Genomic DNA, 25,000 nt, shown 5'->3' on the forward strand with positions numbered 1-25,000 from the left:
ACTCTTCCAACCGACCCCCACCATACCTCCACCTCTACGCACACTAAAAACCAACTCATGCCTCCAACGCCTCCTAGCCAACATCTGTTGCTAATCACCAGAACACCCCAGCCTGATGGGGGTGGGAGGGCCTAAGTCCACCTCAGGATGACAAAGTGAGCAGCGTCGTCTTTATCAGGGGTCTCACGTGACATCTGAGGCCTGCGGCAACCACCGGCGGTTTAGGGGTAATCCACGGCTTTGAAACCAAGAGACGGCTAGTGAATCTCACGATAAAAAATCCACGGCTTTGAAACCAAGAGACGGCTAGTGAATCTCAGGATAATGGTCTTCTCTCTCACTCCTGATGACCCTATAAAAAAAAAACAGCTATCAAAGGAGAAGGAGGTTGATCTCTTTACAGTTTAAAAAGTAGAGAGCGGAGAGAGGGTTTTGTTTGTCTGTACATCACTGCACTCAGATTTCCATTGTGGACTCTCTCATCGGGTTGGAGCGGCACTCAGACTGTCTCGATTGTTCGTTTTCGTCCATTTAATTTGAATACGACCTGCAGTCAATCTCTCTGCTAATGCTATTTTGATCCTCGGCTAAACTCTTGTAAATGCTCCCAGGCCTTTATGATCATGATGATAGCACGATATGATCAGATGTAGCACTTTATTCAGCGCTATTGACGTTGTTGTTGTTGTTGTTGTTGTTGTTGTTTTTCCTCTACATGTGCATGCTTCAGGAGGCAAAGCTGGAGTTGATTGGCAGGGCCGCCCGTCCAGCGTAGCGGCCGTGTTTGATCCTAGCGCCAGCTCTGTTGGGTAATGGGAGCGCCGCGCATAGGAGGGGGTGGGGAGGGGTGGGGTGTTACTGAGCAGTCGGCGAACCTCGGGGTTACCTCAGGACAAAACATCATCCTGTCAAACCAGACGTCAGAACTGCGGAAAAAAACATCAAAACTGAGTACAGAGAACATAGTGCTGTCCTTCCACACAGAGGGATTAGTTTAAGTAAAAGTCCGTCCGTCCATCTTTCAGCAGCCCTTAAGCCATTTTGCTGGGATAAAGGCTGGCATACATTTAAAACAGCGCAGCGACTGTTGTAAATGCCAGGCAGCGGCTGCGGGTGCACTGGCATCATCTGTGCCCTGGCATCTTCTGTGACCGGCTGCCGGGGTTTGAAATGATCTGCCTTTGAAGGATAGAACCTTTGGCACGCCAAAGCCCAAGATTGAAAGGATAGGTGTGCTCGCTGAGGTCACTGGTTTTCTGCACAACAAAGCTTCTCTCTGAATAAGGCATGCACGCCTTTAGCCAACAGCCCGCCTATTCCACACCACACATCAAACGAGAAAATAAAAGAGAGTGATGTGTGACCTGTTCCCTGCATAAGACCTGTATTTAAAAAATCAGGTCAATTCAACAGCTTATCTCTACAGACAAAAACAAACATCTGATGTTCTTGACAAGAAAGAAATAAGCATCTCAGTATGTTTAAAAGTCTTTAAAAGTTTTCTCTGGTTAGAAAATATGCTCCCCGCGGGTAAGTGCAAGTAGGAGCACACTGCACGTCACATTCAAAGACAAAAATTGAAAACGGTAAAGGTACTTGCACCATTTTTGGACTATTTCTACAGGTCTTTTTAAAAGCATCAAACCCTTCCAATGGGTGATCTGCCATAAAAAACATACAAATATATTTCAGAATTTTCTGATAATCTTGAATATTGATATGCGGGCAAATCAGCATCTCCTGATATTTTTGACAATACTGTAAATAAAGATGTTAATAATACATGTAAAATGTCCTTAAAAACACTTCCTAACTGTCGGGGAGATGGACATGCTCTCTTGCGTGTCTCAGGCGCAGGGCTTGTTTGGGTTCTCAGATGCCAGCAGATGGTGTGGTTTCCTCTCTAGCCTCTCTGCGGGCTCTCTGTGGGCTCTTTGCGGGCTCTTTGCGGGCTCGCTCTCTCTCTCTTTCTCTGTCTCCCTCTCTCTCTCTCTCTCTCTTTCTCTCTCTTTCGCGCGCAGTAAGATGCCCCTGAGAGGGGTAATTCCCTGCCAGGCTCAGACCAATCAGCACACTCCGAGCAGCTGCCTGCCTTGCCCCCATGCGGAAAACGTGCCAGGGAATATAAATCTATACGCTTTGGTTTAGCACTTTAGGCTAGCACTTTAGCCTAGCACCTGGGATATAAATCTATATGCTTTGGTTTAGCACTTTAGGATAGCACTTTAGCCTAGCACCTGGGATATAACTCTATATGCTTTGGTTTAGCACTTTAGCCTAGCACCTGGGATCTAAATCTATATGCTTTGGTTTAGCACTTTAGCCTAGCACCTGGAATATAAATCTATATGCTTTGGTTTAGCACTTTAGCCTAGCACCTGGAATATAAATCTATATGCTTTGGTTTTAGCACTTTAGCCTAGCACCTGGGATATAAATCTATATGCTTTGGTTTAGCACTTTAGGCTAGCACTTTAGCCTAGCACCTGGGATATAAATCTATATGCTTTGGTTTAGCACTTTAGCCTAGCACCTGGAATATAAATCTATATGCTTTGGTTTAGCACTTTAGGCTAGCACCTGCCAGAGCCAATGCAGGTGCTTCCTGATTGGCACAGACTGGCTGTGAGTCTACAAACATCTTAACATTAGATTCAGTCTTTGCATTACATGCTGAATTTGGGATAAAGGTCTCTTTTTTTTCTCAACCACATTTCCCATCATTCATCTCACCAAAGCTTTTTCTTCTATGTCTAATTGTTTGTTTGTTTGCTTTGACTATGCTCCTCTGCTGTAAACATAATTACAGACATCAGTGAAATTCGCAAAAATAAAGAGAAGGAGTGAACAACAATGATTTATCTTAGCGTGATTTATTGGTTCCTTTATTGTGCCACGAGATGTCCAGCAATGGTGTGCATTTCACGTGACACAGCTTGTCTTAGGACTGCAGGCAATGTTGGAAGATCTCTCTGAGCCCATTGATGTACTTGACACAAATGACGAGCCAACTTTGTGATCTTACCAGAAGGGGAATCATGGGAGATAAAAGGCAAGTGAAATAAATCTGGGTGTGTGTTTCAAACGCGACTTTTTTCCCCCTTTTTTTATACTTGGCAATGAATATATGATTGACAAATGCTTACAAAGCTGTACTCCCTTCCAAATAACCTCTGTCATGAGTTAGATGCTCTGTCTTGGACTTGCCAAGTTCCTTTTAACAAGCCTGCAATGTGAGAGAATGCTTAGGTTCTCTTTTTCAAGGTGTGTTCTGCCATCGCATAGCTGGCTAACATCAACCAATGGAATGACTTGTTTGCAACTTTTGGGCATAGAAAATAAATACCTGTGAACTGTGCTTCCTTGTGTGTGACATCATTGAATGTAATGTTTATCGCCTAAATCTTTGTGCACGTAGTCTTGCTTCACTCGCCTCAGTGGTCAACCACTATCATCATGGTGTCAACAGGGCGGGAAACCAAAACCTGAAGCAGAAACCTACAAGATGCTATAGGATGCTACAGATGGTTCATCTGTAGCAACTTGTAGGTTTCTGCTTCACGTTTTTGCAATATGTGAAGCAAAGTGAAGCAATATTTGATGGATACAAATTTTTTTTATCCATAAATAATCCCTACAATTTCAAATAGTGTATAAAGTATGCCTCTTCAAATCACAGTCAAGAAGTGTGGCAATCCTGGATTAGCCTCGTCGAAACGAAAACATACCACAGTCTTTCTTGGTTGCATCAGCCAACATTTAAAGACTGCAGTTTTGTTGTGCTGAAAACGCCCATGTGCTTCTCCTCTCTCGTCTTGGTGACAAGCATTGACATGTTAATACTTCTGCGCTCTTTTAAAGCAGTGTGCTTTACTACCAACACACCCCGGCCCCGCCAAGAGACGCCCCTCACCATTAGGATGCTAGATTGACTTCCAACAATGGTCAGTATTATTGCAAAGCCAAACAATGAAGTCCTGTTTTATGTGGAAAACAAGAAATGGACAGACTCTCCTCTTGCTGGCTAATTAACAAAGAGGGCTGCTTGAAATGGGAATAGGAATGGTGAGAGCAGGGCTTATCAAGGAGGGCAAAGTCAAGCTCAACTGTATTGCCATGGGGCAAGGATGGGAGCAGGGGTCAGCACACACACACACACACACACACACACACACACACACACACACATCACAAATCCTCCTCTTTTCCCCATCACCCCCCCCCCCCACACACACACACACACACACACACACTTCTCCATTCCCCAGCACACACACGCACACCATTCTCCGTTCCCCAGCACCTACACTCACACACACACACACACACACACACACACTTCTCCGTTCCCCAGCACCTCAACCCCTCCCCCATTCAAAAGTAGACATAAGACAGTGTGTAAAGGATAAAACCTGGCTCAGCCTCGTTACTGAAGCCGCATGTGTCCACTCCAGTAGAAAGACGTGCCAGCTTCACTCGGTGCCAGCTTCCCTTTGGTTTATAGTAGTCATTATTTTAACAGGTTCTTTTTTTCAACAGTAAGTCAGTTTAATGGAGCCAGAGGGGTGGCAAATAACAAATAGCAGTCGAACATGTAACTGTTTTGTTTGTAATTAAACAATCTGGCTTCCATGGCAACGGGGGACGTCTAAATGTGTTTTAGAAACGGCAAACACTTTCCTTCCATCGGCTATGAGACTGCCTTGCACCGTTTGTTTGCGCAGGCATCACCAAATCAGTTCTAATGGATGAAGTAAATAGGTTAAGTCTTGCACTAGCCAAAGCAAGCATGCTTGAGAAAGCAGGAGTGGGATTTATTTTAGCTCACAATTAGAGCGAGAGAAGCCACATTTTCTGTCGCTATTTTTCTTTCCGTATATTCATCATCGCAACTCTGCTGCTCTACTTTTAGCTAAGCAGTCATTTCGCTGAGGGTTGGAGTAGGACAAGTTTCCGCCAAGCTCTCAGACCGCGACGTGTTAGAGCAATTAGGGCGACACTGAGCAGCACACAGATTTTTATTCCTTTATTCATATGCAATAATCAAGGCTTTAGTTTGCCATCCCTGCTACGCTAGAGAAGGGTCAGGACCAGCCTCCTCCTTACTCTGTTACCATGGCCACACAGCCCAGTGTATCACCTGTTCAAAACAGACCACGGGTCAGAATGTCTTCTTTTTCTTTTTTCGCTTAAATTATATTTCATTAGTTTCACTCTTCATTGCTGTCCTCAGGCTGTTCATTTGTTCTCTTCTTTCTTTCTTTCTTTCTTTCTTTTTTTGTTCCTTTCGTTCTTTCTTTCTTCCTTTCTTTCTCCATCCATCCTAGCTCGCCACTTTGGCTCATTTGCTATTTAATTTTCTTCATTCGTTCATTTATTTACTTATCTCTCTCTCTCTCTCTCTCTCTCCTTCTCTCTCTCTCCCCTCCTAAACTGTAATGCCTCTCCTCTCCTCTCCCTGCTCTCTCAGGTTGTGTTCTGCTGTCACATCAGGAGGGGAGAGGAGAGGAGAGGAGAGGAGAGGAGAGGGGGGGTGCATGGGGATGCTGAATACCACGTGCTGAGTCATAGTTACTCTTTAAGGTTTTACTGGAAGCATGGTGAAATTCCCTATCACATTTATCACACAGGATATGAATGCTGCCTTTCCTTCCCTTAGCCACACACACACACACACTCAAACTAACACGCACGCACCCACCCGCACAGTCATACTAACACACACACACACATACTCATACTAACACACATACACACTCATACTAACACACACACATTACACACTCATACTAACACACACACACACACACACACACACACACTCGCAGTCATACTAACACACACACATGCATGCATAGACACTAACATACACACACACTTTCTCACATTAACATGCACTCTAACAAACGCACACACAGACACACACACACACGCCTAACACAAACAAAAACTCAAACATGATCTCTTCATTACTGCATAACCTCTGATTTTGGATTCATACGGCCCATAACCCTAACACAAAACACACTGATGTTTTTCCTCTGGTCTCTTGAGTAAACACTGACGAGGAGTAATCGCTTTGTTCCACGCACAGATCTCATCTCAGGCCCTTCCAAGTGCCCTCTGTGTGTACAACTCTGTGCGACTGTGTTGTCTGCGATATCGTGCTACGCCTTCTCCCTACGCGTCCGTTCCCTGCCTCTGGCCCTCGCTGTGCCCGCGTGTTTACACTGGCACCGTGTCATCTGTGTACGACCAGAGCTTTTTGTGGTACGGTCGGAGGTTGTGTGTGTGTTTTTCCAACTCGCCGAGTGTTGTGACGGAATGGGGACTTGAGTGTCAACAGCTGCGGCTGACATGGCAAACATGGGTCCTGCAGGTGATCTATAACAACAAAGACAAACAGGCTCCGCCTCCCTGTGACTGCTGCACTGAAGACTGGAATCTACAAGCTGCCAGCATACAAAAACAGCTTCAGCATAGTGGTATATTCAACAGTCTTTTGTGTGTGTGTGTGTGTGTGTGTGTGTGTGTGTGTGTGTGTGTGTGTGTCTGTCTCTCTTTCTGTCTGTGTATTTGTGTTGTGTGTATGAGAAGAGAGAAAGAGAGAGAAAGAGAGAGAGAGCATGAGTGTATTTGTGTGCATATGTGTTTGTGTGTGTGTGTGTGTGGTGTGTATGTGTGCATGCAGGTATGTGTGTGCATGCAATTTTTGTGTATGTGTGCATGAGTGTGTGTGTGTGTGTATGGGTGTCCTCGTCATGACGCTCACCTCACTCCTGAGGTTAAAGTATGTGTCCTCTGACTCAAGTACATACTTGATGAAAACTGAGATTGGTGGAGAACAAAGGCTGGTTTGTCAGAGCCCGTCTGAAATAACCCCAGTGTAAATATTTTACTCTCTTCTGGAGGTGACACAGTTTTATAATAAAGGTGAATGTAAAACCATGCGCCCCTTTTATGGACATATGTCAATGTGTCAACAGATCGTTAGATTTCAGCAGACAGTTTAATGCAGCGTCTGTGTTAAGCAATGAGTGATGAGTTTACTTGAAACTGACTGATTGTAAAGCCATATAAAAGAAGCCAGAGGCCGGCTGCAGCTGAATGTTCGTTCCCACCAGAGGAAAGTATAAGTGATAGTGTTTGTGCAAGGAAATGATCACTGCTATTCCCCTGAGAGTTTGCCATCACACTCTGTACTTTGTGGTTTGGGGAATCCACAGCCAGCGCTCTCTGACAGGATGGCCAGGCTGGCCTACACAGCATCTGTAGTTTGAAATCAACATGAAGCTCTTAAAACGATAACCCTAGGCAACCACCACCGCTTCAGACTAGCTATGTTTCATTTCTTTTATAGGGGTGGAAACTCACAGGGATTCAGAGGAGGACCACAGTCAATCTTAAAAAATCCATACCAGTAAGGCTGCCAAATCCCTGTGATTCTCTTCCAGCCCTTCTGGCGTTCGGTTTGAGAGCTTCGTGTTCTAAGTGTTGGGTTGGAGAACTTCATGTTCTGTGTTGGGTTGGAGAGCTTCATGTTCTAAGGGTTGGGTTTGAGAACCTCATGTTCTAAGTGTTGGGTTTGAGAACTTCATGTTCTAAGTGTTGGGTTGGAGAGCTTCATGTTCTAAGGGTTGGGTTTGAGAACCTCATGTTCTGTGTTGGGTTTGAGAGCTTCATGTTCTAAGTGTTGGGTTTGAGAACCTCATGTTCTAAGTGTTGGGTTTGAGAGCTTCATGTTCTAAGGGTTGGGTTTGAGAACCTCATGTTCTAAGTGTTGGGTTGGAGAGCTTCATGTTCTAAGTGTTGGGTTTGAGAACTTCATGTTCTAAGGGTTGGGTTTGAGAGCTTCATGTTCTGTGTTGGGTTGGAGAGCTTCATGTTCTAAAGTGTTGGGTTGGAGAGCTTCATGTTCTGTGTTGGGTTGGAGAGCTTCATGTTCTAAGGGTTGGGTTGGAGAGCTTCATGTTCTGTGTTGGGTTGGAGAGCTTCATGTTCTGTGTTGGGTTGGAGAGCTTCATGTTCTAAGGGTTGGGTTGGAGAGCTTCATGTTCTGTGTTGGGTTGGAGAGCTTCATGTTCTAATGGTTGGGTTTGAGAACTTCATGTTCTAAGTGTTGTTATGCTCTTGAATTCCCCAACAGCCGGCTGTGACTCTACGTCTACATGAATCACGCATGGTCTTACTCAGATGGAAGCACTGAGTAAACTCAACCTCAACCGAGCTGGAACCACCCCATCAGACATACTAGTCGGGATACAAAGGGGCTCCGCATTTTCACTTCCCACTTCAAGCCACCTCTTATTTCAGCTTAAAACTATTTTCTGTTGTTGTTCTCGCTGACCCTGAGTAGACTGACTGCATGTTTGCAGTTGCCTTCATGGTGGCTGTTTACTGTTTGCTATGTTGTAAGTTTTTAGACGTTGCTCAGAAGTGTTGCTTATATAAACAAAGGGCCAGGAGAGGGCATCCTGGGTGAGAGAGAAGGACAGACCTGAAAAGTAGGTGGCGGCTCAAACCATGGCAAGCACGTCCGCAGGAGCAAAACACCTGAGCTTTAAGGAAGCAGCTCAATACAAAAAAAATGACAGTAACATACCAATAGGCCCAAACTATCGGGGTCATTTGTGCTCAAAATTGCTCCAAATAAAGATTGTTTTGTTTGTTTTATTTCCTCCTTTTTAATCAGTAGATGTGTGATATCTCAGGTCCTGTAAGGGAAGCTGGATTGAAGTAAACAGAAGTCCATTGTTACAGACTTGCATACAGGAAGAGACGTTTGCCACAATACCCTAGCTCTTCCCAGATAAGTAGAAAGAATAACCTAAAAGCTGTGTCCCAGTCTATAATCTGCTTTAAAATGATCAACTGGCAATATCACATAGGATTATAAATGTGATCTTTTACAGAAATCAGTAATCCTCGTAATGTCAAAGGAATTTTTGTATATGATCATGCCAGTATGTTTTAGTTGTGATTACATGATTAACGCAGACAAACGTCTTTATAAACAATAATTTATTATGGCTTACAGTTTACGCAAGTAACCGAACGAGGGTGTTGCTGCACCAACCCAAGTCCCGAGCAGTGCAGACTGCAAAAAGAACAGCAAGTCGGTCCACCTTAAAATTCTTTTTATGATATGATTTCCTGAAAACGTTTTGCACCAATCGCAAGGAGCCAACCTTACCTGCTACGAGCTGGGCGCTGTAACGGAGCTCAGGATTGGTTTACTCGTAGCGCTAGCTCTCAGGAAGAGTTTGTTTGGAGGCACTAGAGAGTGACAGCTAGAAAAAAAACAGAAAGGAAGGAGGAAAATTTGCTCTGATCACGCCATTGCTATCCGCCGATGAATACGACAACTTTACGAAACTTTGTCATCATTTCAGCACACTTGGATGTATTCGATTTTGTTGTAAGAAGTGAACCAGATCCTTTGGGGGATACGGCATTTGCGCGTTGACAGAATTACGCTGTTTGAGGAGTTTTAACTCGCAGGTTTCATGTGTTTCCCTGGAGTGAATGGAACTTAAAGGATACATATACACAAGTGCCGATACAGAACTATAACCTATCACCATGTTGGGGAATGCGGGGATATATGCAGCCAAGAAGCGCAAGAAGCCTGTACAGAAAATGTAAGTGCATTTTCAGGAATCAAGTTAAGACAGACTACAGCAGTGACACATTACGTCAACTGTAAAGTTACAACCATATGTGTCTGCAGTGGTCTATAGAGTAACTAACATGTAGTACAAATGTAAAGCCTTAATATAGGATACTAGTTTGGTGCTGGATCATAGCATAAGCCATTAAAGCTCCATTGGATGTTAAAGTTGCCCAAATGAATGCGTCTTCATGTATACACGTGAAAATGAATGGATATAAAAAAAATAAGTAGGCTTTCTTTCATGCTCGAGAATACAGATGAATGACCATGTGCTGTGTGGAACGTTTCCTTCACCTTTCGAATCAGCCATTGTAGCAAGCATGCATAACGTAATACTTTGCAATACACTGTGTCTATAAATACTTTGTAAAATGTCTATAACAGTGCATACGCATTCAAAAAGAACAAAGTATTGCGGAGTGAAGTGCTTGACGCTGTCGCTCCTTATACCGGAGCTGAAGCCGACTTGTGCAGTACTGTCGTCTCCGATTTGACGAAGGAAATAGGGTAGAAAAGTGGGCCTGCTGGTTGTGAAATGTACAAAAGTTGTTTTCTATATGTATCTTCGTTCATCGGCATTGTTTGTAAAGTTATGGGATATCTAGCAGTTATAGCATTAGCTCGTCCGAAGTTGGTGGGGTTACCTTAAGATTCTATCGTGGTGTATAGTTTTGGTCTGGCATGGAAATAGTACTCCTGCATTAATCATAATCAAGTTGAGAGTTGGCGGTGCTCTCACGCGATGCTTACGGGAGGGAGGGGCGAGGCGGGGGGAGCTGGCCCGAAGTATGTTATTGTAATCTGATATACGGTTTTTTCTCATTATGAGAACACAATTTTTTTGTCTTTCGTTCTTTTTCCCCCTCAAATTAACATATTTTTAAGTCACGCAAACTGTTACGCAACTGTGGTTGTTGGCACAATGCAGCGCCCCTCTTTTTTGTTGCTGTAGCTCTTTAATTCACCGTCCGCAGAAAACTTTCGATGAATAAACGGACTCGGGAGTCTACAGCTACACCTTTGAAATGTCCATTTAGTTACCAAAACTTTAGGAAGTTTTATCGGACAAGGAACTGGCTAGACTTTTACTCGGTTTGTTATAACCATTTGTGCAGCATTTTGACTGTTAACTTTAACGCAAAGCAACGTTCGAGTAGCCTAATTTAACTTAACATTCACGTTAAATAAAAAACAGACAACAACAAACTTGGAGGCATGACACGTTAAGATAATTTGAACTGTTTTCTACATAACATTATTTGTTTCAGTCTTGGCCTGTATGTTAATGCAGTTTGACTCTGTGTCGGTCTGTTCGACATTGTTGCAGTAAAGAGCAATTCCATGTAACCGTTATTTCCTTTCCCGCACGCCAATTTAGGTTAACCCGTCGTCCTTAGTGCCACTCCATACTTCCAACCTCTCCGCAAAGTGTAGGTGATAAGCTAATTATAAGGCACTGATGGCCACTATGTTGTGGATTGATTTGTCCTTCATTTGTTGATAGACAGGCAAGGTCTGTGCACATTTCATTTCGTTTTATTTATTCGTGCTTCAGTAGTCAGTATCTCTGCTATGCTGGTCACCCAAGCCAAGGCAGGACATGAGTTATAGCACCCAGCCTGTACCTGTTAACAACTCAATCAGAGCTCGCTCTGTGTGTGTGTGTGTGTGTGTGTGTGTGCGCGCGCGTGCGCTCGCAACAGCGTTGCTGTCACCTGTGACGATAAGGGCAACCTTTACAATGCCTGCCCTCATTTTAGACTTGACGAGCGCCTCATGTGCCGAGACCTTCGCGATAGCCGGCTCGACTCGCTCCAGCGGGTGCAATCACTCCCTGGGCGAAAATGTCTGCGTTCAACACACAAAGAGAGCATTGAGGACGCGTGTAACTGGACTCCAAGCCAGACAGCGCTCCTGGAATGCTTTAGAATTATGCTCCAAAAAAAGATGGCGGTTGTGGTTGCGGTGGTGGGAGAGGGTGGGGGTGCGGATTGGGTGGCATGTTCTGTCCCCCTTCCTTCTCCCATGTCGTAAACCTACCCCCTTTCACCCCCCCCCCCCCCCCACCACCAACCTTCTCAGGTACACCCACACCCCAAATGTAAACACACAGACATGCACACACATATACACACACACACTCATGTACACGTTCACACAAATCTACCTGTGTGAAAAACAAGGTTGAGCTCCTTTGTGGCGCCCTCACTCCATCATGTTGGGAACAATGGCGCGGGTTTGAGAGTGGAACAGTGTGCCACTGGACTCTGCGAGTGCAGATTGATGGTTTGAAGTCGGGAGTGGTGATGTGACATGCTGTGTACCTCAGCACAGCTTCTCCCTACAATGATGTCATTGTGTACGGCCTCATTCAGAGCCCTGGTGTTTTGAACAGCATTCCCCTGGGCAAGGTGTTAAGTCCTCTCCGCCGAAAACATGTCCCAATGGATGACAAGGGTTGCTACGTGTGTGTGTGTGTGTGTGTGTGTGTGTGTGTGTGAGTTGGAAAGTGTTTGAAACATGAACTGAAGTCAAACACCTATCTTGACCATGAAAGGCTTTTTGGAATCACTAATTTATTGTCAGTCAGTCCAGACATAAATTATAACACATTTATAACTGATATAAATATTTCTGTGTAGTGTCTTCAGCTTTGTTCATCTTAATTAAATATAAATAATGGTCCTCACTCACGACCTGTTGGAAAATTAATCATGTGGAGTTTCCATCGTTGCCTAGCGATACTGAAACCCATTCCCATGGGTGACTGTGCGGCGCTAGCAGAGTTAGCCGCGGTAGCTGCAGTCTCCGTACACAGATCCTCACGCTCTGAGGCTGAGCTCTGTGGGTTAGAGGCTGCTGGGGGAGAGAGGGCTAATGATCACTTATGATATTATTACGATTATTTCAATTGTTTTTTTTTCTTCTTGTTCGGGCGAGGGGGGTACTGAGTGTCTAGAGTAGTCAGCAGTGAACCTGGTGAACTGGAAAAAGCTCCCTTGTGACAGGCAGAGCATTGCCTCGACCCAGATACCCCCTCTCTCCCTCCCCCCCTGCCCCCCCCCCCCCCCCCCCCCTCCATTTAAACTGCCCCAGCACCGCTAGCTCTTGGCAGTGATGTGACATGACTGCACTTACAAAACTGACAAAAGCTCATTATGAAACTGCTTACCACCGTGAGCTTGTAAGAGGGTTATTGTTGGCAGCAAAACCAGTGGATTAAAATTACTTTGATACCCCAACCAAGAGCAAGAGGAACTTTTTATGCACTTTTAACGGGGGAAAAAAGTGTGAAAACAAAAACGAAAAAAAAAAAACTCGACCCACAATTAGCAGTGTCCTAACGTTGCACAACTCTCTTTTACTGTGAAGGAAAAAAAGTTTTCCAGTGTTTACCAACATTGCCGAGGTCTTTACGTTGAGTTAGACATGGTCTGTCCTTAGCAAAAACACACATTCTGGTGGAGACAGTGGATGCTAAAACAGATGACAGTGTGTGTGTGTGTGTGATGTATTTGGTGATTGGTTCAGGATAAATGGTGGGAAGAGGGACTACAGATGGAGCTAATTTGACTTTTATATTTTTATATTTTATTTTGAATATTGTGTGTTTTTTTTCCTTGCTGATCAGAAACAGATGTTGGAGGGTTCCAAAAGAGGTTATCAAGGGAGACAGACCTCCCCGCAGATGAATATCACAAAGGAGTCTGAGCTGCGCTGGAACTCCCAGTATAACTCAAATAACTCAAACAATGGCGGGATATACTCCCCTACACCCTGATGAACTCTCCGTGTTTGAAGATTTAACACACACACTAGAGCCTTTGAACAGTTGTTTTTCACTGACTATTTTAAAACAAATGAACGCTTTTGGTGAGTGCATAGGCCGACACAAGAATACAGTAATTATAGTAACAATTATAATAATTTGTCATCGTATCATAATCATATCGTAATGATGCTATATTTAGCATAAAAAGAGGTCGAAGAGGCCACTGAGCTGGCGAGCTTAGGTGATGTTACAAGTGAGGGGTGAGATATCCCTCGGCGTGTTGGAGCCTGCGACAGGAAAACAATCCTTAGGTCAGATGTAAGCCAGTTCCCCTCACTCCCCCCCTCTCCACGGAGAAGAGATGGGCAACAGCTCCTCTCCAGACAGCCATGGATTTGATGAAATAATCCTCCTGTGCAAAACATCGGGGTGGTGTTGGGTGGTCCATCTCCTGGGAAATCTGACTGCTGAACAAGCCATTGGTTTTGCTCTAAATCACGATTAATGGGAATGTTGTGAAGCCTTGGTGTAATTCGTTTGGAATGCGAATAACAATAATTACACAGTTATTCCCCATTACCAGGTCCTGTTTAGTGTCTCCAGCGTGGTGCGGGATCTAAGACGATTGGCCTAATTTCACGAGGTTATTGAGGGACTAAACCGTGTTGAACCGCGCAGTGACCTAAACCTCTGCTAATCTGAGGTGTACCCTTACATGATCGTTGGTTAGTTTTATTTCGTTTTTGTCGTATAGATCGATCAAATAGATTTGCCAATAACACCAATCTTCTTTTTTTTTTTATCTATATTTTCTTTTGTTTAGAATAGATTTGCTCATAGCATCATTGCTCGCAATATGCACATTCATTGCAATACTTTTTTTTTTTGATCTCTCACAAAACTAGTGTTTATGGTCGTACTCTATAGGTGTGTCCTCGATTACCAAGCCACAAGTGGTGTGCCCAGCCCACACTGTAAAAAGAGAGTGGTTGTTCAGTTGCAGATGGTGTGAAATGGGGGATGGGGGTCAGTGAAAGTTTGAAAAAGCATAAGAGGGCTGTTTCCAGCCCCTGTGCTAAGATGTCTTCAACGCCTGCCTAAAAAAAAAACAGTTTTCAGAAAGTCTTGCAAGAGGTCTATCTACTTGTAAAGGCAGTTTTGGAGTGGGTTGCCATTGGAAGCTGCATTTGTTGTCAGGTTGTTGGCTTTTGTGGTACAGGGTTGATTGTAAAACATGATCATAACCTCAGCTTCAGGTTACTTCAGCCCAGGCTGCAGCCATACATTGTGCTTGTGTGCTTTAAGTACTTCAAGCTTGTGCTGATTTTCTCTCGTATGCTTGTGTTCCTGGTGCTCCACCGGTAGGGCAAGGTGCCAACAACACCAAGGTGTAAGGTGGCGACAGTGGTACAGTGGTAGAGAAGTCGTTTAGTAATCAGAAGGTTGCTAGTTCGATTCCCTGTCGAAGCGTCCTTGAGCAAGACACTGAACCCCTAATTGCTCCTGATGTGCAGTGTGCCATCAGTGTAAAATGTGTATACATTGTAAGTCGCACATATGTAAGTCGCTTTGGATAAAAGCGTCTGCTAAATGACTAAATGTAAATGTAAAGGTCATTGGTCCAATGCCATGGGAGCCAGTTCAATTAGACAATGTAAATTAGACAAAGCCCTGACCCCTGATGTAGAACTGGACTTTGGGGACATAGAGTCAGGTCTGACCCACGGAGTTAGCTGTTAGTTAATGGAGTCAGCTGTTGGAACTGGACTCGTGATCTAGGACATAGCTGGGTCGGGTCTGAGCCGTAATGGAGTCAGCTGTGGGAACTGGACTCGTGATCTAGGACATAGCTGGGTCGGGTCTGAGCCGTAATGGAGTCAACTGTTGGAACTGGGTTTTGGGATCTGGGCCGTAACAGGGCCATGGCAGAGCCACTATCGGCTCGATGAATGGAAAGGAAACGTCTCAGTTGTAGCACTGGACTGGAAAAGAGCGGTGGTTTTCCACTCAGCGCAAGTGAACGTTTTTTAAAAGACTCGGCGACCGGCACTTTCTGCCGCCCGCGATGACGAAACCCCACTGTCACCCCGCAGGCATGAAATACACCCCAGGAGGGATAAAAACGGGCTGAAAGCAGCCCTTTGTCCCCGGGGCCCTTTTCTCAGTGAGGTCAGTTTCGCTTTTTTATTTCTGGGAAAGTATAATTTGGGTCCGCTCGGCTGGCTTGGGTTTCATCCGCGCTCCCATTGGGCCGGGTCTGCAGTGAATGCGCTAAGTGTTGGGTTACAGACCTACTTTTAAAACGGCTGTGATTTCCACCAAGAAAAAAAAAAAGAAGAGAAAAGTCCGAGCGGAAGGTCTCAGCTACTTAAGAGTCGCTGAAAAAAACGAAATTTGAAACTCAGTGTCTGTTCATGATGATAAACTCGTTAAGATGCCCATGCATATTAAATGGCATCTCATCTTCTTCATACTCTCGAAGCACACAGAGGACGTTACGTGAAAGTTGAAAATACTCTCTCAAAAGAATCTCAGGGAATCACCAAATTGGGAAACATCAATACTAAGGCAATGCTAACGCAACATTAAGGTGGTGTTTAGGCAACTCTAACACAATGTTAAGGCAACACTAAGGTGGTGTTTATGCAACTCTAACACAATGTTAAGGCAACATTAAGGTGGTGTTTAGGCAACGCTAACACAATGTTAAGGCAACATTAAGGGAAGGTCAAGGCAGAAATGGGGGCAAGCTTTTGCCATGGCTCTCATCTCTATAACCAAGAGTGTCAGGTGCCACTATGTGAAACATTAGTCAAAAGTGAGGAAATGTAACATGCAACATTAAGGCAACACTAAGGTGCATCACTAAACAAACACTAAACCCATACTAAGGCAACACTAAGGCAATGAGAAGGTAACGTTAAGGCAACACTAAGGCAATGCGAAGGTAACGTTAAGGCAACACTAAGGCAATGTGAAGGTAACGTTAAGGCAACACTAAGGCAATGCGAAGGTAACGTTAAGGCAACACTAAGGCAATGCGAAGGTAACGTTAAGGCAACACTAAGGCAATGCGAAGGTAACGTTAAGGCAACACTAAGGCAATGCGAAGGTAACGTTAAGGCAGCACTAAGGCAATGCGAAGGTAACGTTAAGGCAACACTAAGGCAATGTGAAGGTAACGTTAAGGCAACACTAAGGCAATGCGAAGGTAACGTTAAGGCAGCTCGCCCTATAACTGTTTTGGAGGCTGGTCTTCGCCCTGTCTCTCATCTCCATAAGCGAGAGGGCCTGGCGCCTGGACCTAATTACAAATTAATCACAAGTAAGCGTCTAGACTGCAGTTATGTCAGGAAAAGCCTCTCGCCTTAAAAGGAAGAGTAGCTGGCTTTCTCGGTTTGAGAAAGAAACCTTAGCATACGCCAGAGCTGCCAGCTAGCAGGAATGTCTTGAAAAGGGAAACTGACTGACGATGTGCCAGGTCAGGCCTTGATCCGCTCCAGGGTCAGTCTGCTATCTCAGGTGGATTAAACCAAATTGTATCTGTTTGACTTAATAATAGACAGAACTGCTCTGCATTTGTGCATTAGCATACTGTATATAACATATGATTATCGAGCCCATATATTAACTGTAATCATGGGTATCTGTGCTGTTTGTATAGAATATGCAGCCTACTAGAAAGTGAAGACTGCTAGTCAGCTTTTTTGTAATCATTTGAGATCATTTTTGTAACATTAGGTAGTATATTAGTTTAGCATACCAGTTATAGCAGTTATGTTAAACCAACAGACCAAACCCATGTCCTTGCCTATATGCACACACAAATGCGCACACACTCACTCACACCCACACACACGCGCACACCCACACACACACACACAAACACACACACACACACACACACACACACACACACACACACACACACACACCACCTAGAAATGAACATATAAGAGACAGTTCTCACAGACACACATATACACACAAACACACACACCCCACCTAGAAATGAACACAGAGGGAGGGACTGTTCAGATTCCGATTGGGGTAATGTCCTGTCACATGCGTTTATGATGCTCAGGGACATGAGTAGATCATTCAGGACTGTTTTCAAGCCATGTCTGTCTCACTTGGGAGATAAGAAATATCGCATCTTAATCCATCCAGACACTCTTAATTTGATTTCCCTGTGTCCCTGGATGTAGGGGGGGAGGAAATGAGGTCATAGCACAAATGTTTTCACATGACTTGGCTCTATTACCCCAGAGATTTCTTACGGAACATCAGTAGGTCATAGAGTTCTGATGTGGAACACTGCTTTGCAGTACTAGAAAACATTGTAGCGTGCAGTAGCGTCCAAAGCCTCCATAAACAAACATGTGTCTCCTTCCATAGACATTACTTTTATATTGCACTAATGGTAACACTAAAGTTCAACTCTCCCCCCATAACCATATCGTAAAGGTTTTATGGCAGATGCCGTATACTATCAGGAACGTTTTGTGATAGATCTTTTAAGTGATACAACAACAGTGTCATGTGACCATTCATTGTCAATTGTTAAAACTGTCAAAAAGACAGCTCCCGACATCATGTTTGACACCATGACATCTCACTAGCATGTTGCATAGGCTATTACAGCATAGAAAAATGAGTGCTGTCATGACAGTTACCCATACTTGATGCATAACACTGTAGTGCCGTTTGTCAGTGGAGGTAATGACAGGATATGGTGTCTGCTATGACGTGGTTCTGTCAGTTTTATGATGGTGGTTTCATCACTCGCAGAACTGCGTTCAGTGGGGGTGGTCACTATGTAAGTGTTGTCTACTGAGCTTGATGTGTACCCATATATATATATGTGTGTGTGTGTGTGTGTGTGTGTGTGTGTGTGTGTGTGTGTGTGTCTGTATGTCTTCGTTTGGGTTTTTACCCCTCCGGCAGTGTGTCAACTACATAGAGCTTTTTTTTGTGTGCTGATAGACTGTGGTCATGGTTGTCTTCCATGTGGGCAAGGATGTCTCTCTTCAAGGCCTGAGAGCAGAGCGTGTGTGTGTGTGTGTGTGTGTGTGTGTGTGTGTGTGTGTGTGAGAGCGGAGGGCCTGTGGGGACCAGGCTGATTTGGCAAATATGATCAAATGAAGAAGCACTTTGAAGAACTAAATATATATTAAAACGTAAAAGATTCAGAAACAAACTTACAAAAGAAGAATTAAATCAAGTTTCTTGATGGCAGAGACTGAGATTAAAGCAACACTTTTGTAATTTTTTTAGATATGTTTTTACAGACAACTACCGTAATTTCCGGACTATAAGCCGCTACTTTTTTCCCATGCTTTGAACCTCGCGGCTTAAACAATGACGCGGCTAATTTATGGATTATGATACCTGTGACTGTATACGGTGGCTTTGTGTTTAAGGTGGATTTGTGGAGCTAGGATGCTAGCATGGATGCTTAGCTCCACGCGATTTCTCAGTATTTCTCAATAACTTAACTAATGTAAAAAAAAAACACAGTCTACCGGCGTAGACAGAACACAACTCAAAACACTTTAGAAAATAAAATAAAAGTTTACTACAATACAAATCCAGTATTTTCAAGTTCTTTAGCTCACTGGTTTCAAACTAGCGTCTTTCTTCTATCTCTCTGTCCTCAATCTAACGTTCTAGCTTCTGATTGACTCTTGCAACTGTGCTCTCTTAAAGCAACAGTGCACTTATCGTAACTGGCAAAACTAATAATATGCATCACTATTGTATTACTTTTGATATTCATTTTAGCCTGTGTAAAGTTCATTTGTTTCAATGTACCGGTAGGCACCTGCGGCTTATAGACATGTGCGGCTTATTTATGTTAAAAATAATTATTTTTGAAAAATTCAGTGGGTGCGGCTTATATTCAGGTGCGCTCAATAGTCCGGAAATTACGGTAGTTGGTATGATCTTCAAATACATTTTGATGGTATATGGTCATGTGAAGGACAGTTCCCACTAACCGCCAAGGCTATGTGTTATGCAGTGCTGTGGTCCAGGACACCTCGTGAAAATGTATGAAAAGCTTTCACAATATGCCACAATATGACCAACTATATCACCAATGTGTTGTTATATGTGTTGTGTGTTGCAATATATGATGTCACTAACTGATCCAGCACTGCTCAACATGAATTCCATCCAAGGTTGATTTGTTCAGTGACTGCTGAAGAACAGTACCCAGCCTTAATCCCAACCTTAATCATCTGTCGTTCTCAGTTTGGTAATCAAGGCTAAATAGGCTAATTAAACTTGCACTTTTTTGAAGAGCCAAATCAGCCAGAACTTGAGTTGCCAAAATGTCTGTTCCGGTGTATTTGATAAATGCTAGTATCTGGTGAAGCCGGTATTTGTTCAGCAACATATGAAGAACGGGTCTCAGCCTCATCACCAACCTTAACCATCTTTCTTTTACCCCCCCCCCCCAACAGCCCTAAGCCTGCTCCCCCCGAGGGCATCAAGTCGAACCCTTCCAAGCGCCACAGGGATCGTCTCAATGGCGAGCTGGACAAGCTGACCAGCCTGCTGCCCTTCTCCGAGGATGTCAGGGCGCGGCTGGACAAGCTCTCCGTGCTGCGCCTCAGCGTGGGGTACCTGAAGGTCAAGAGCTACTTCAAAGGTGAGTCCACTCTGGGGGTCACCCAGCTGTGTGTGTGTGTGTGTGTGTGTGTGTGCATTGTTGCAGCTGATGTGTGTAGTTGTGTGAGGATGCGGTGTGACAAGGTTCTTCAACAGTGAGTCCATGCTGTGGGACACACGTGTGTGTGTGTGTGTGATTGTGTGTGTGTGTGTGTGTGTGTGTGTGTGTGTGTGTGTGTGTGTGTGTGTGTGTGTGTGTGTGGTTGTGTTAGCGAGTGAGATGTATAGCCAGTTCATGTGAAGAGGTCACAGTGTAAAGGCGAGTGGTGTTGGAGGTTTTGCCTGTCATAGTTGGAGGGGTTTGTGTTATCAGTGAGATGAAATGGTGTCACTTCTGCTTTGGTTTTGTGTCGTTGCTATTTTTTGCGTTTGCATGAAGAGGTGAAGGGGCTAATCTGTAAAGGCGTCCGAAAAGGCAAACGGATGTTTATCTCAAGTCAAGAGGTAGCAGGCAGATGGGATTGAGGTGCTGTTTGTGTGTGATTGAGACAGAAAGATAAGTTTGGTAATTCTGTAACGATAATGTTTCTTTGAAAAGGCTTATCGACTCTTCAATGCGAGCTTTGTCTCTGGATCTGTCTCTTTCTCTGCCTGTTTTCATGTGAGAACTTCTCTGTTTCTGTATGTCTTCAGATATTACATATACATTGCACATTACATTTTCTCTTGTCCAGTGAAGAATCGTGGTACTTAGCATCCCCTGGTAAAAGGAGATGGGGGGAGGGGGGGGGGGGGGGGGGGGGGCAGAAAGACAGAGAAAGAGAGGCAGAGAGAGAGGGAGGGCTTAAACTATGTGAATGGTTTCCACATCAGAATGCAAGGCCTGACCGCACGAGACCTCATGACATTCCCAGAATGCAGACATGATAACGGATACTTAAGCACTCTTCATTACGACACATTGGAAAAAGATCCCTCATCATCCAGAGACCTAATGCATTGACCAGACCCCAAGTTGATTCTTGGATGACATACTGGTGGATTAGTCCGTTGGCCTTGTCTGTTTACATGGCCTGATACGACTCAGACACACACACACACACACACACACACACACACACACACACAAACACACACACACACACACACACACACACACACACACATACACACACACATACACACACACACATACTCAGATGAGGCCTCATGGTCTAGTCCGGTCTCTCCCAAATCCCACATGGAATTTTTCCTCCTCAAGACTGCTCCGTCTGACAGGTCGCCCGCTCTGCAAATTGTCATTTCGCAAAAGTCGCTCACACCACTCCTGGTCTTCTCAGGCTGTCTTGTAATGTGTGTGTGTGTAAGTGCTGGGCTCTTCTCCGAAATGCAAAATGTTGCTTTTTCTCCCCTATTGACTGCAGTAGTTTTCATTACTAATGTCCTTCCCCTCTTCTCTTCTCTTCTCTGTTTAAAGTGGGCTAGGGAATAAGGACCCACATCCTTTCCGCTTCGCTCATAGATGTTTGGAAGTAGATTAGGGCTGAACGATTAATTGCATTTGCGATTTAATCGCGATATGATAGAACGCGATTTTCTAACCGCAACGTTCGCGATTAAAAACGTGATCTAAAAAAAAAAATTTTTTTTAAATAATAATTTTTTTTTTTTTTTTTTTTAAGATGGTAAATTTTGCACATTGTTTAAAAAGTGCATGCCTTGTGTTTATTCTTACAATGACTTTGTTTAAATTACTTAAATGCACAGTGGCAAAGCCACCGATTTGTTGTTCTTGATTCTGTAATGAGCAGTTAAATAAAAAATCTAATTGTGGGAAATAATATTTTACACTAAATGTATCTAATATTGTGTTGGTCATATTGAAATCATTCATTACGATTTGTTGGGAAAAAAATTAGGATAAAACAAAAAAATCGCATATTTAATCGCAATCGCAATATTTGGGGGAAAAATCGCAATTAGATTATTTCCCCAAATCGTTCAGCCCTAAAGTAGATGCCTGTGGTCGCCGCTCATAGATGTTTGGAAGTCGATGCCTGTGATGGCCTCTCATAGATGGTTGTGGAAGTAGTCGGTAGCGTAACATCCTAGCCTCTTATCGTCACCGTCATAGTGTCAGCACTCCAGAACACAGGAAGTTGATCAACATCTGTGTCCTGTTTTAAAAGGAGCTGTTTTAGCCTCTCATAAAAAAAAATAAAAAAAATCATAATTGTTCCAATTTGAAAGAGTCAACAGGTGCGTTGATTGTTTTGTTTTGTTTGGCTGGGTCGTATGAGATAAGATCCAAAAAGGTATGTGAATATCTGAAACATGACACGACCTTCGCGTTTAAAAGTTCACTTTAGGGCGCCTGTAAGCTGATAATATCCCTGTTGACATGCAGTGGTTTGGCAAAGCACAAAGTTACCCATAAAGTTGTTGTGTTACTTGTTTACGAGTTGTTTACGAGAATCTTCCGATGATAAGAAACCATCCAAAACATGGGTGTGTTTTTTTTTCCTCTGCTTGTGTTCATGAAAACACACAAAACTCTAAATATGGTCAAAGCGGGACTCTGCTCGAACCATGTGACCTCACTATCTATCTTAAGCACCGTTTGATAGAATAGACGGGCGCTACGCACTATGCAACTTGTTTTTTCGACAGCATGTCAAGGGTTTTGGACAACTATGTGATGCATGCGTGGAATTCAATTCCGAGAAAGCATGTTACTGTGTACTCCAGTGCAAACTATGCGATGCACGTTCTGTGTCCTTCAGTGACCCTCTTCAACCAAGAAGTCATCTAGGCACTATCTGCCTGTTTAAAGCCAGCGATAAAGGCCCTGCACGGAACACCTGAGGAACACCACACGCTTGTACAACAACTCCCTGATTTCAGAAGCTTCCTCAACCTGGAATGGCAGACATCCAGAGTTCTCCCCCACCCTCAACACACACCACCTCAAACTGTCCGTCTGCCAGGAAGTACATAGCCTGGTGTGTGTGTGTGTGTGTGTGTGTGTGTGTGTGTGTGTGTGTTAAAGGCACTCTGAGACTGTGAAGTGGGGTGTGTTGATGGGAGGAAGGAGACGGCGGTGGAGAGAGGGGCCGCGGGGGTGTTTTTCGGTGTCATATCGAAAGGCCCTGACTCGAGCCCGCCGAGCCTCAGACCGGACGTTTCCTTCTTCCTCTCAGGAACCTCGCGTGCATTGTCCTGAGTGCTATCACGGAGCGGCGGGCCTCCTGAGCAGTGAACACACACACACACACACACTCTTCTCCCCCTCACTCCACCCCGTCCCTCGCACTGATCCCATCCAAACACACACACACACACACACACACACACACACACACACACACACACTCTTCTCCCCCTCACTCCACCCCGTCCCTCGCACTGATCCCATCCAAACACACACACACACACACACACACACACACACACACACACTCTTCTCCCCCTCACTCCACCCCGTCCCTCGCACTGATCCCATCCAAACACACACACACACACACACACTCGCACACACACATCTTTCGTCTTCCTCTGGTGTCGTCTCTTAGATGAGGCCGAGATGATGTGGTGTTGACCGTGCCAACCTGCCTGCCCCCAGCCATGCTTCCTCAGATTGTTCTCTCGAAATAGAAGCAATTAGACGCAGCGATCTGGAGACCTCAGCACACACACACACACACACACACACACACACACACACACACACACACACACACACACACACTGTGCCTGGCCAGGCCCAGTCAGGCTCTCTGGGAGCTGCTGACAGGATCGCAGACTCCAAACACACACTCTCTCTCTCTCTCTCTCTCTCTCTCTCTCTCTCTCTATCAAGCACTTCTCTCTTGCTCCCTCTCTCGCTCTCTCTATCCCTCTCTCTCATACACACTTTATTTTCTCTCTCTCTCTCTCTCACACACACTCTCTCTCCCTGGCCCTTTCTCCCTCTCTCTCTCCCTCTCTCTCAAACACTTTCTTTCTCCCTCCCTCTCTCTTGCCCCCCCCTCTCTCTATCCCTCTCTCTCTCATACACACTTCCTTTCTCTCTCACACACACCCTCTCTCCCTCTCTCTTGCTCCCCCCTCTCTCTATCCCTCTCTCATACACGCTTCCTTTCTCTCTCTCTCTTTCTCACACACACACACAAACACTCTCTGTCGTCCTGTCTCTCTCTCTCTGCCCTCCCTCTCTCTATCCCTCTCTCTCATACACACTTCCTTTCTCTCTCACACACACCCTCTCTCCCTCTCTCTTGCTCCCCCCTCTCTCTATCCCTCTCTCATACACACTTCCATTCTCTCTCTCTCTCTCTCTCTCTCTCACACACACACACACTCTCTGTCGTCCTGTCTCTCTCTCTCTGCCCTCCCTCTCTCTATCCCTTTCTCATACACGCTTCCTTTCTCTCTCTCTCTCTCTCTCTCTCTCTCACACACACACTCTCTCTGTCGTCCTGTCTCCCTCTCTCTGCCCTCCCTCTCAGTCTCTGTCCGGGAGAGAACAAGGCCCTGGCTATTTATGGCCCGCCCGCCCGCCCGCCTGCTCCACAGCTGTGAACTCCACTTGTCGCTCGCTCTCTCCCTCACTCGCTCCCTCGCTCCCTCGCAGAAGGGCCTGATAGCAGGAGGCAAATCTAACATGGCCCCCTTTTGCATATGTTTGCACATGGGCTCTCCTAGCAACCGGGGCTTGCGAGTGGCCAGACAAGGGTGTTAAGAACACGTTGTCCGGGGCGACGCTCATAAACGGAGCCGCAAGTGTCACGGTGACCACACATTTGAGTGTTTTTTTTTTAGTCTTCCACTAACATCTCGCAACAGCTCGTGGCCCCACCTTCAGAAGCTAAACGCGTACCAAGCTGTGCTCACACAACAGTAAACAGTCATTTGAACATCAAATCAAAAGTATCCTGTTT

General features: G+C 44.7%; 1 protein-coding gene across 1 annotated transcript in view; it reads left to right on the forward strand.

Moving 5' to 3' along the window:
- The first annotated feature begins 9,268 nt into the window (after positions 1-9,268).
- LOC116218163 (aryl hydrocarbon receptor-like) overlaps positions 9,269-25,000 on the forward strand; it is a 40,228-nt gene continuing 24,496 nt past the window's right edge. Inside the window, exons 1-2 of the mRNA XM_031558614.2 lie at positions 9,269-9,641; positions 19,913-20,100. Of these exons, the coding sequence (XP_031414474.1) occupies positions 9,583-9,641; positions 19,913-20,100 (247 nt within the window). The 5' untranslated portion in view covers positions 9,269-9,582. The remainder of the gene's footprint in view (positions 9,642-19,912; positions 20,101-25,000) is intronic.

The sequence above is a fragment of the Clupea harengus genome, chromosome 21 (genome assembly GCF_900700415.2).
Source record: "Clupea harengus chromosome 21, Ch_v2.0.2, whole genome shotgun sequence".
Taxonomy (NCBI): Eukaryota; Metazoa; Chordata; class Actinopteri; order Clupeiformes; family Clupeidae; genus Clupea; species Clupea harengus.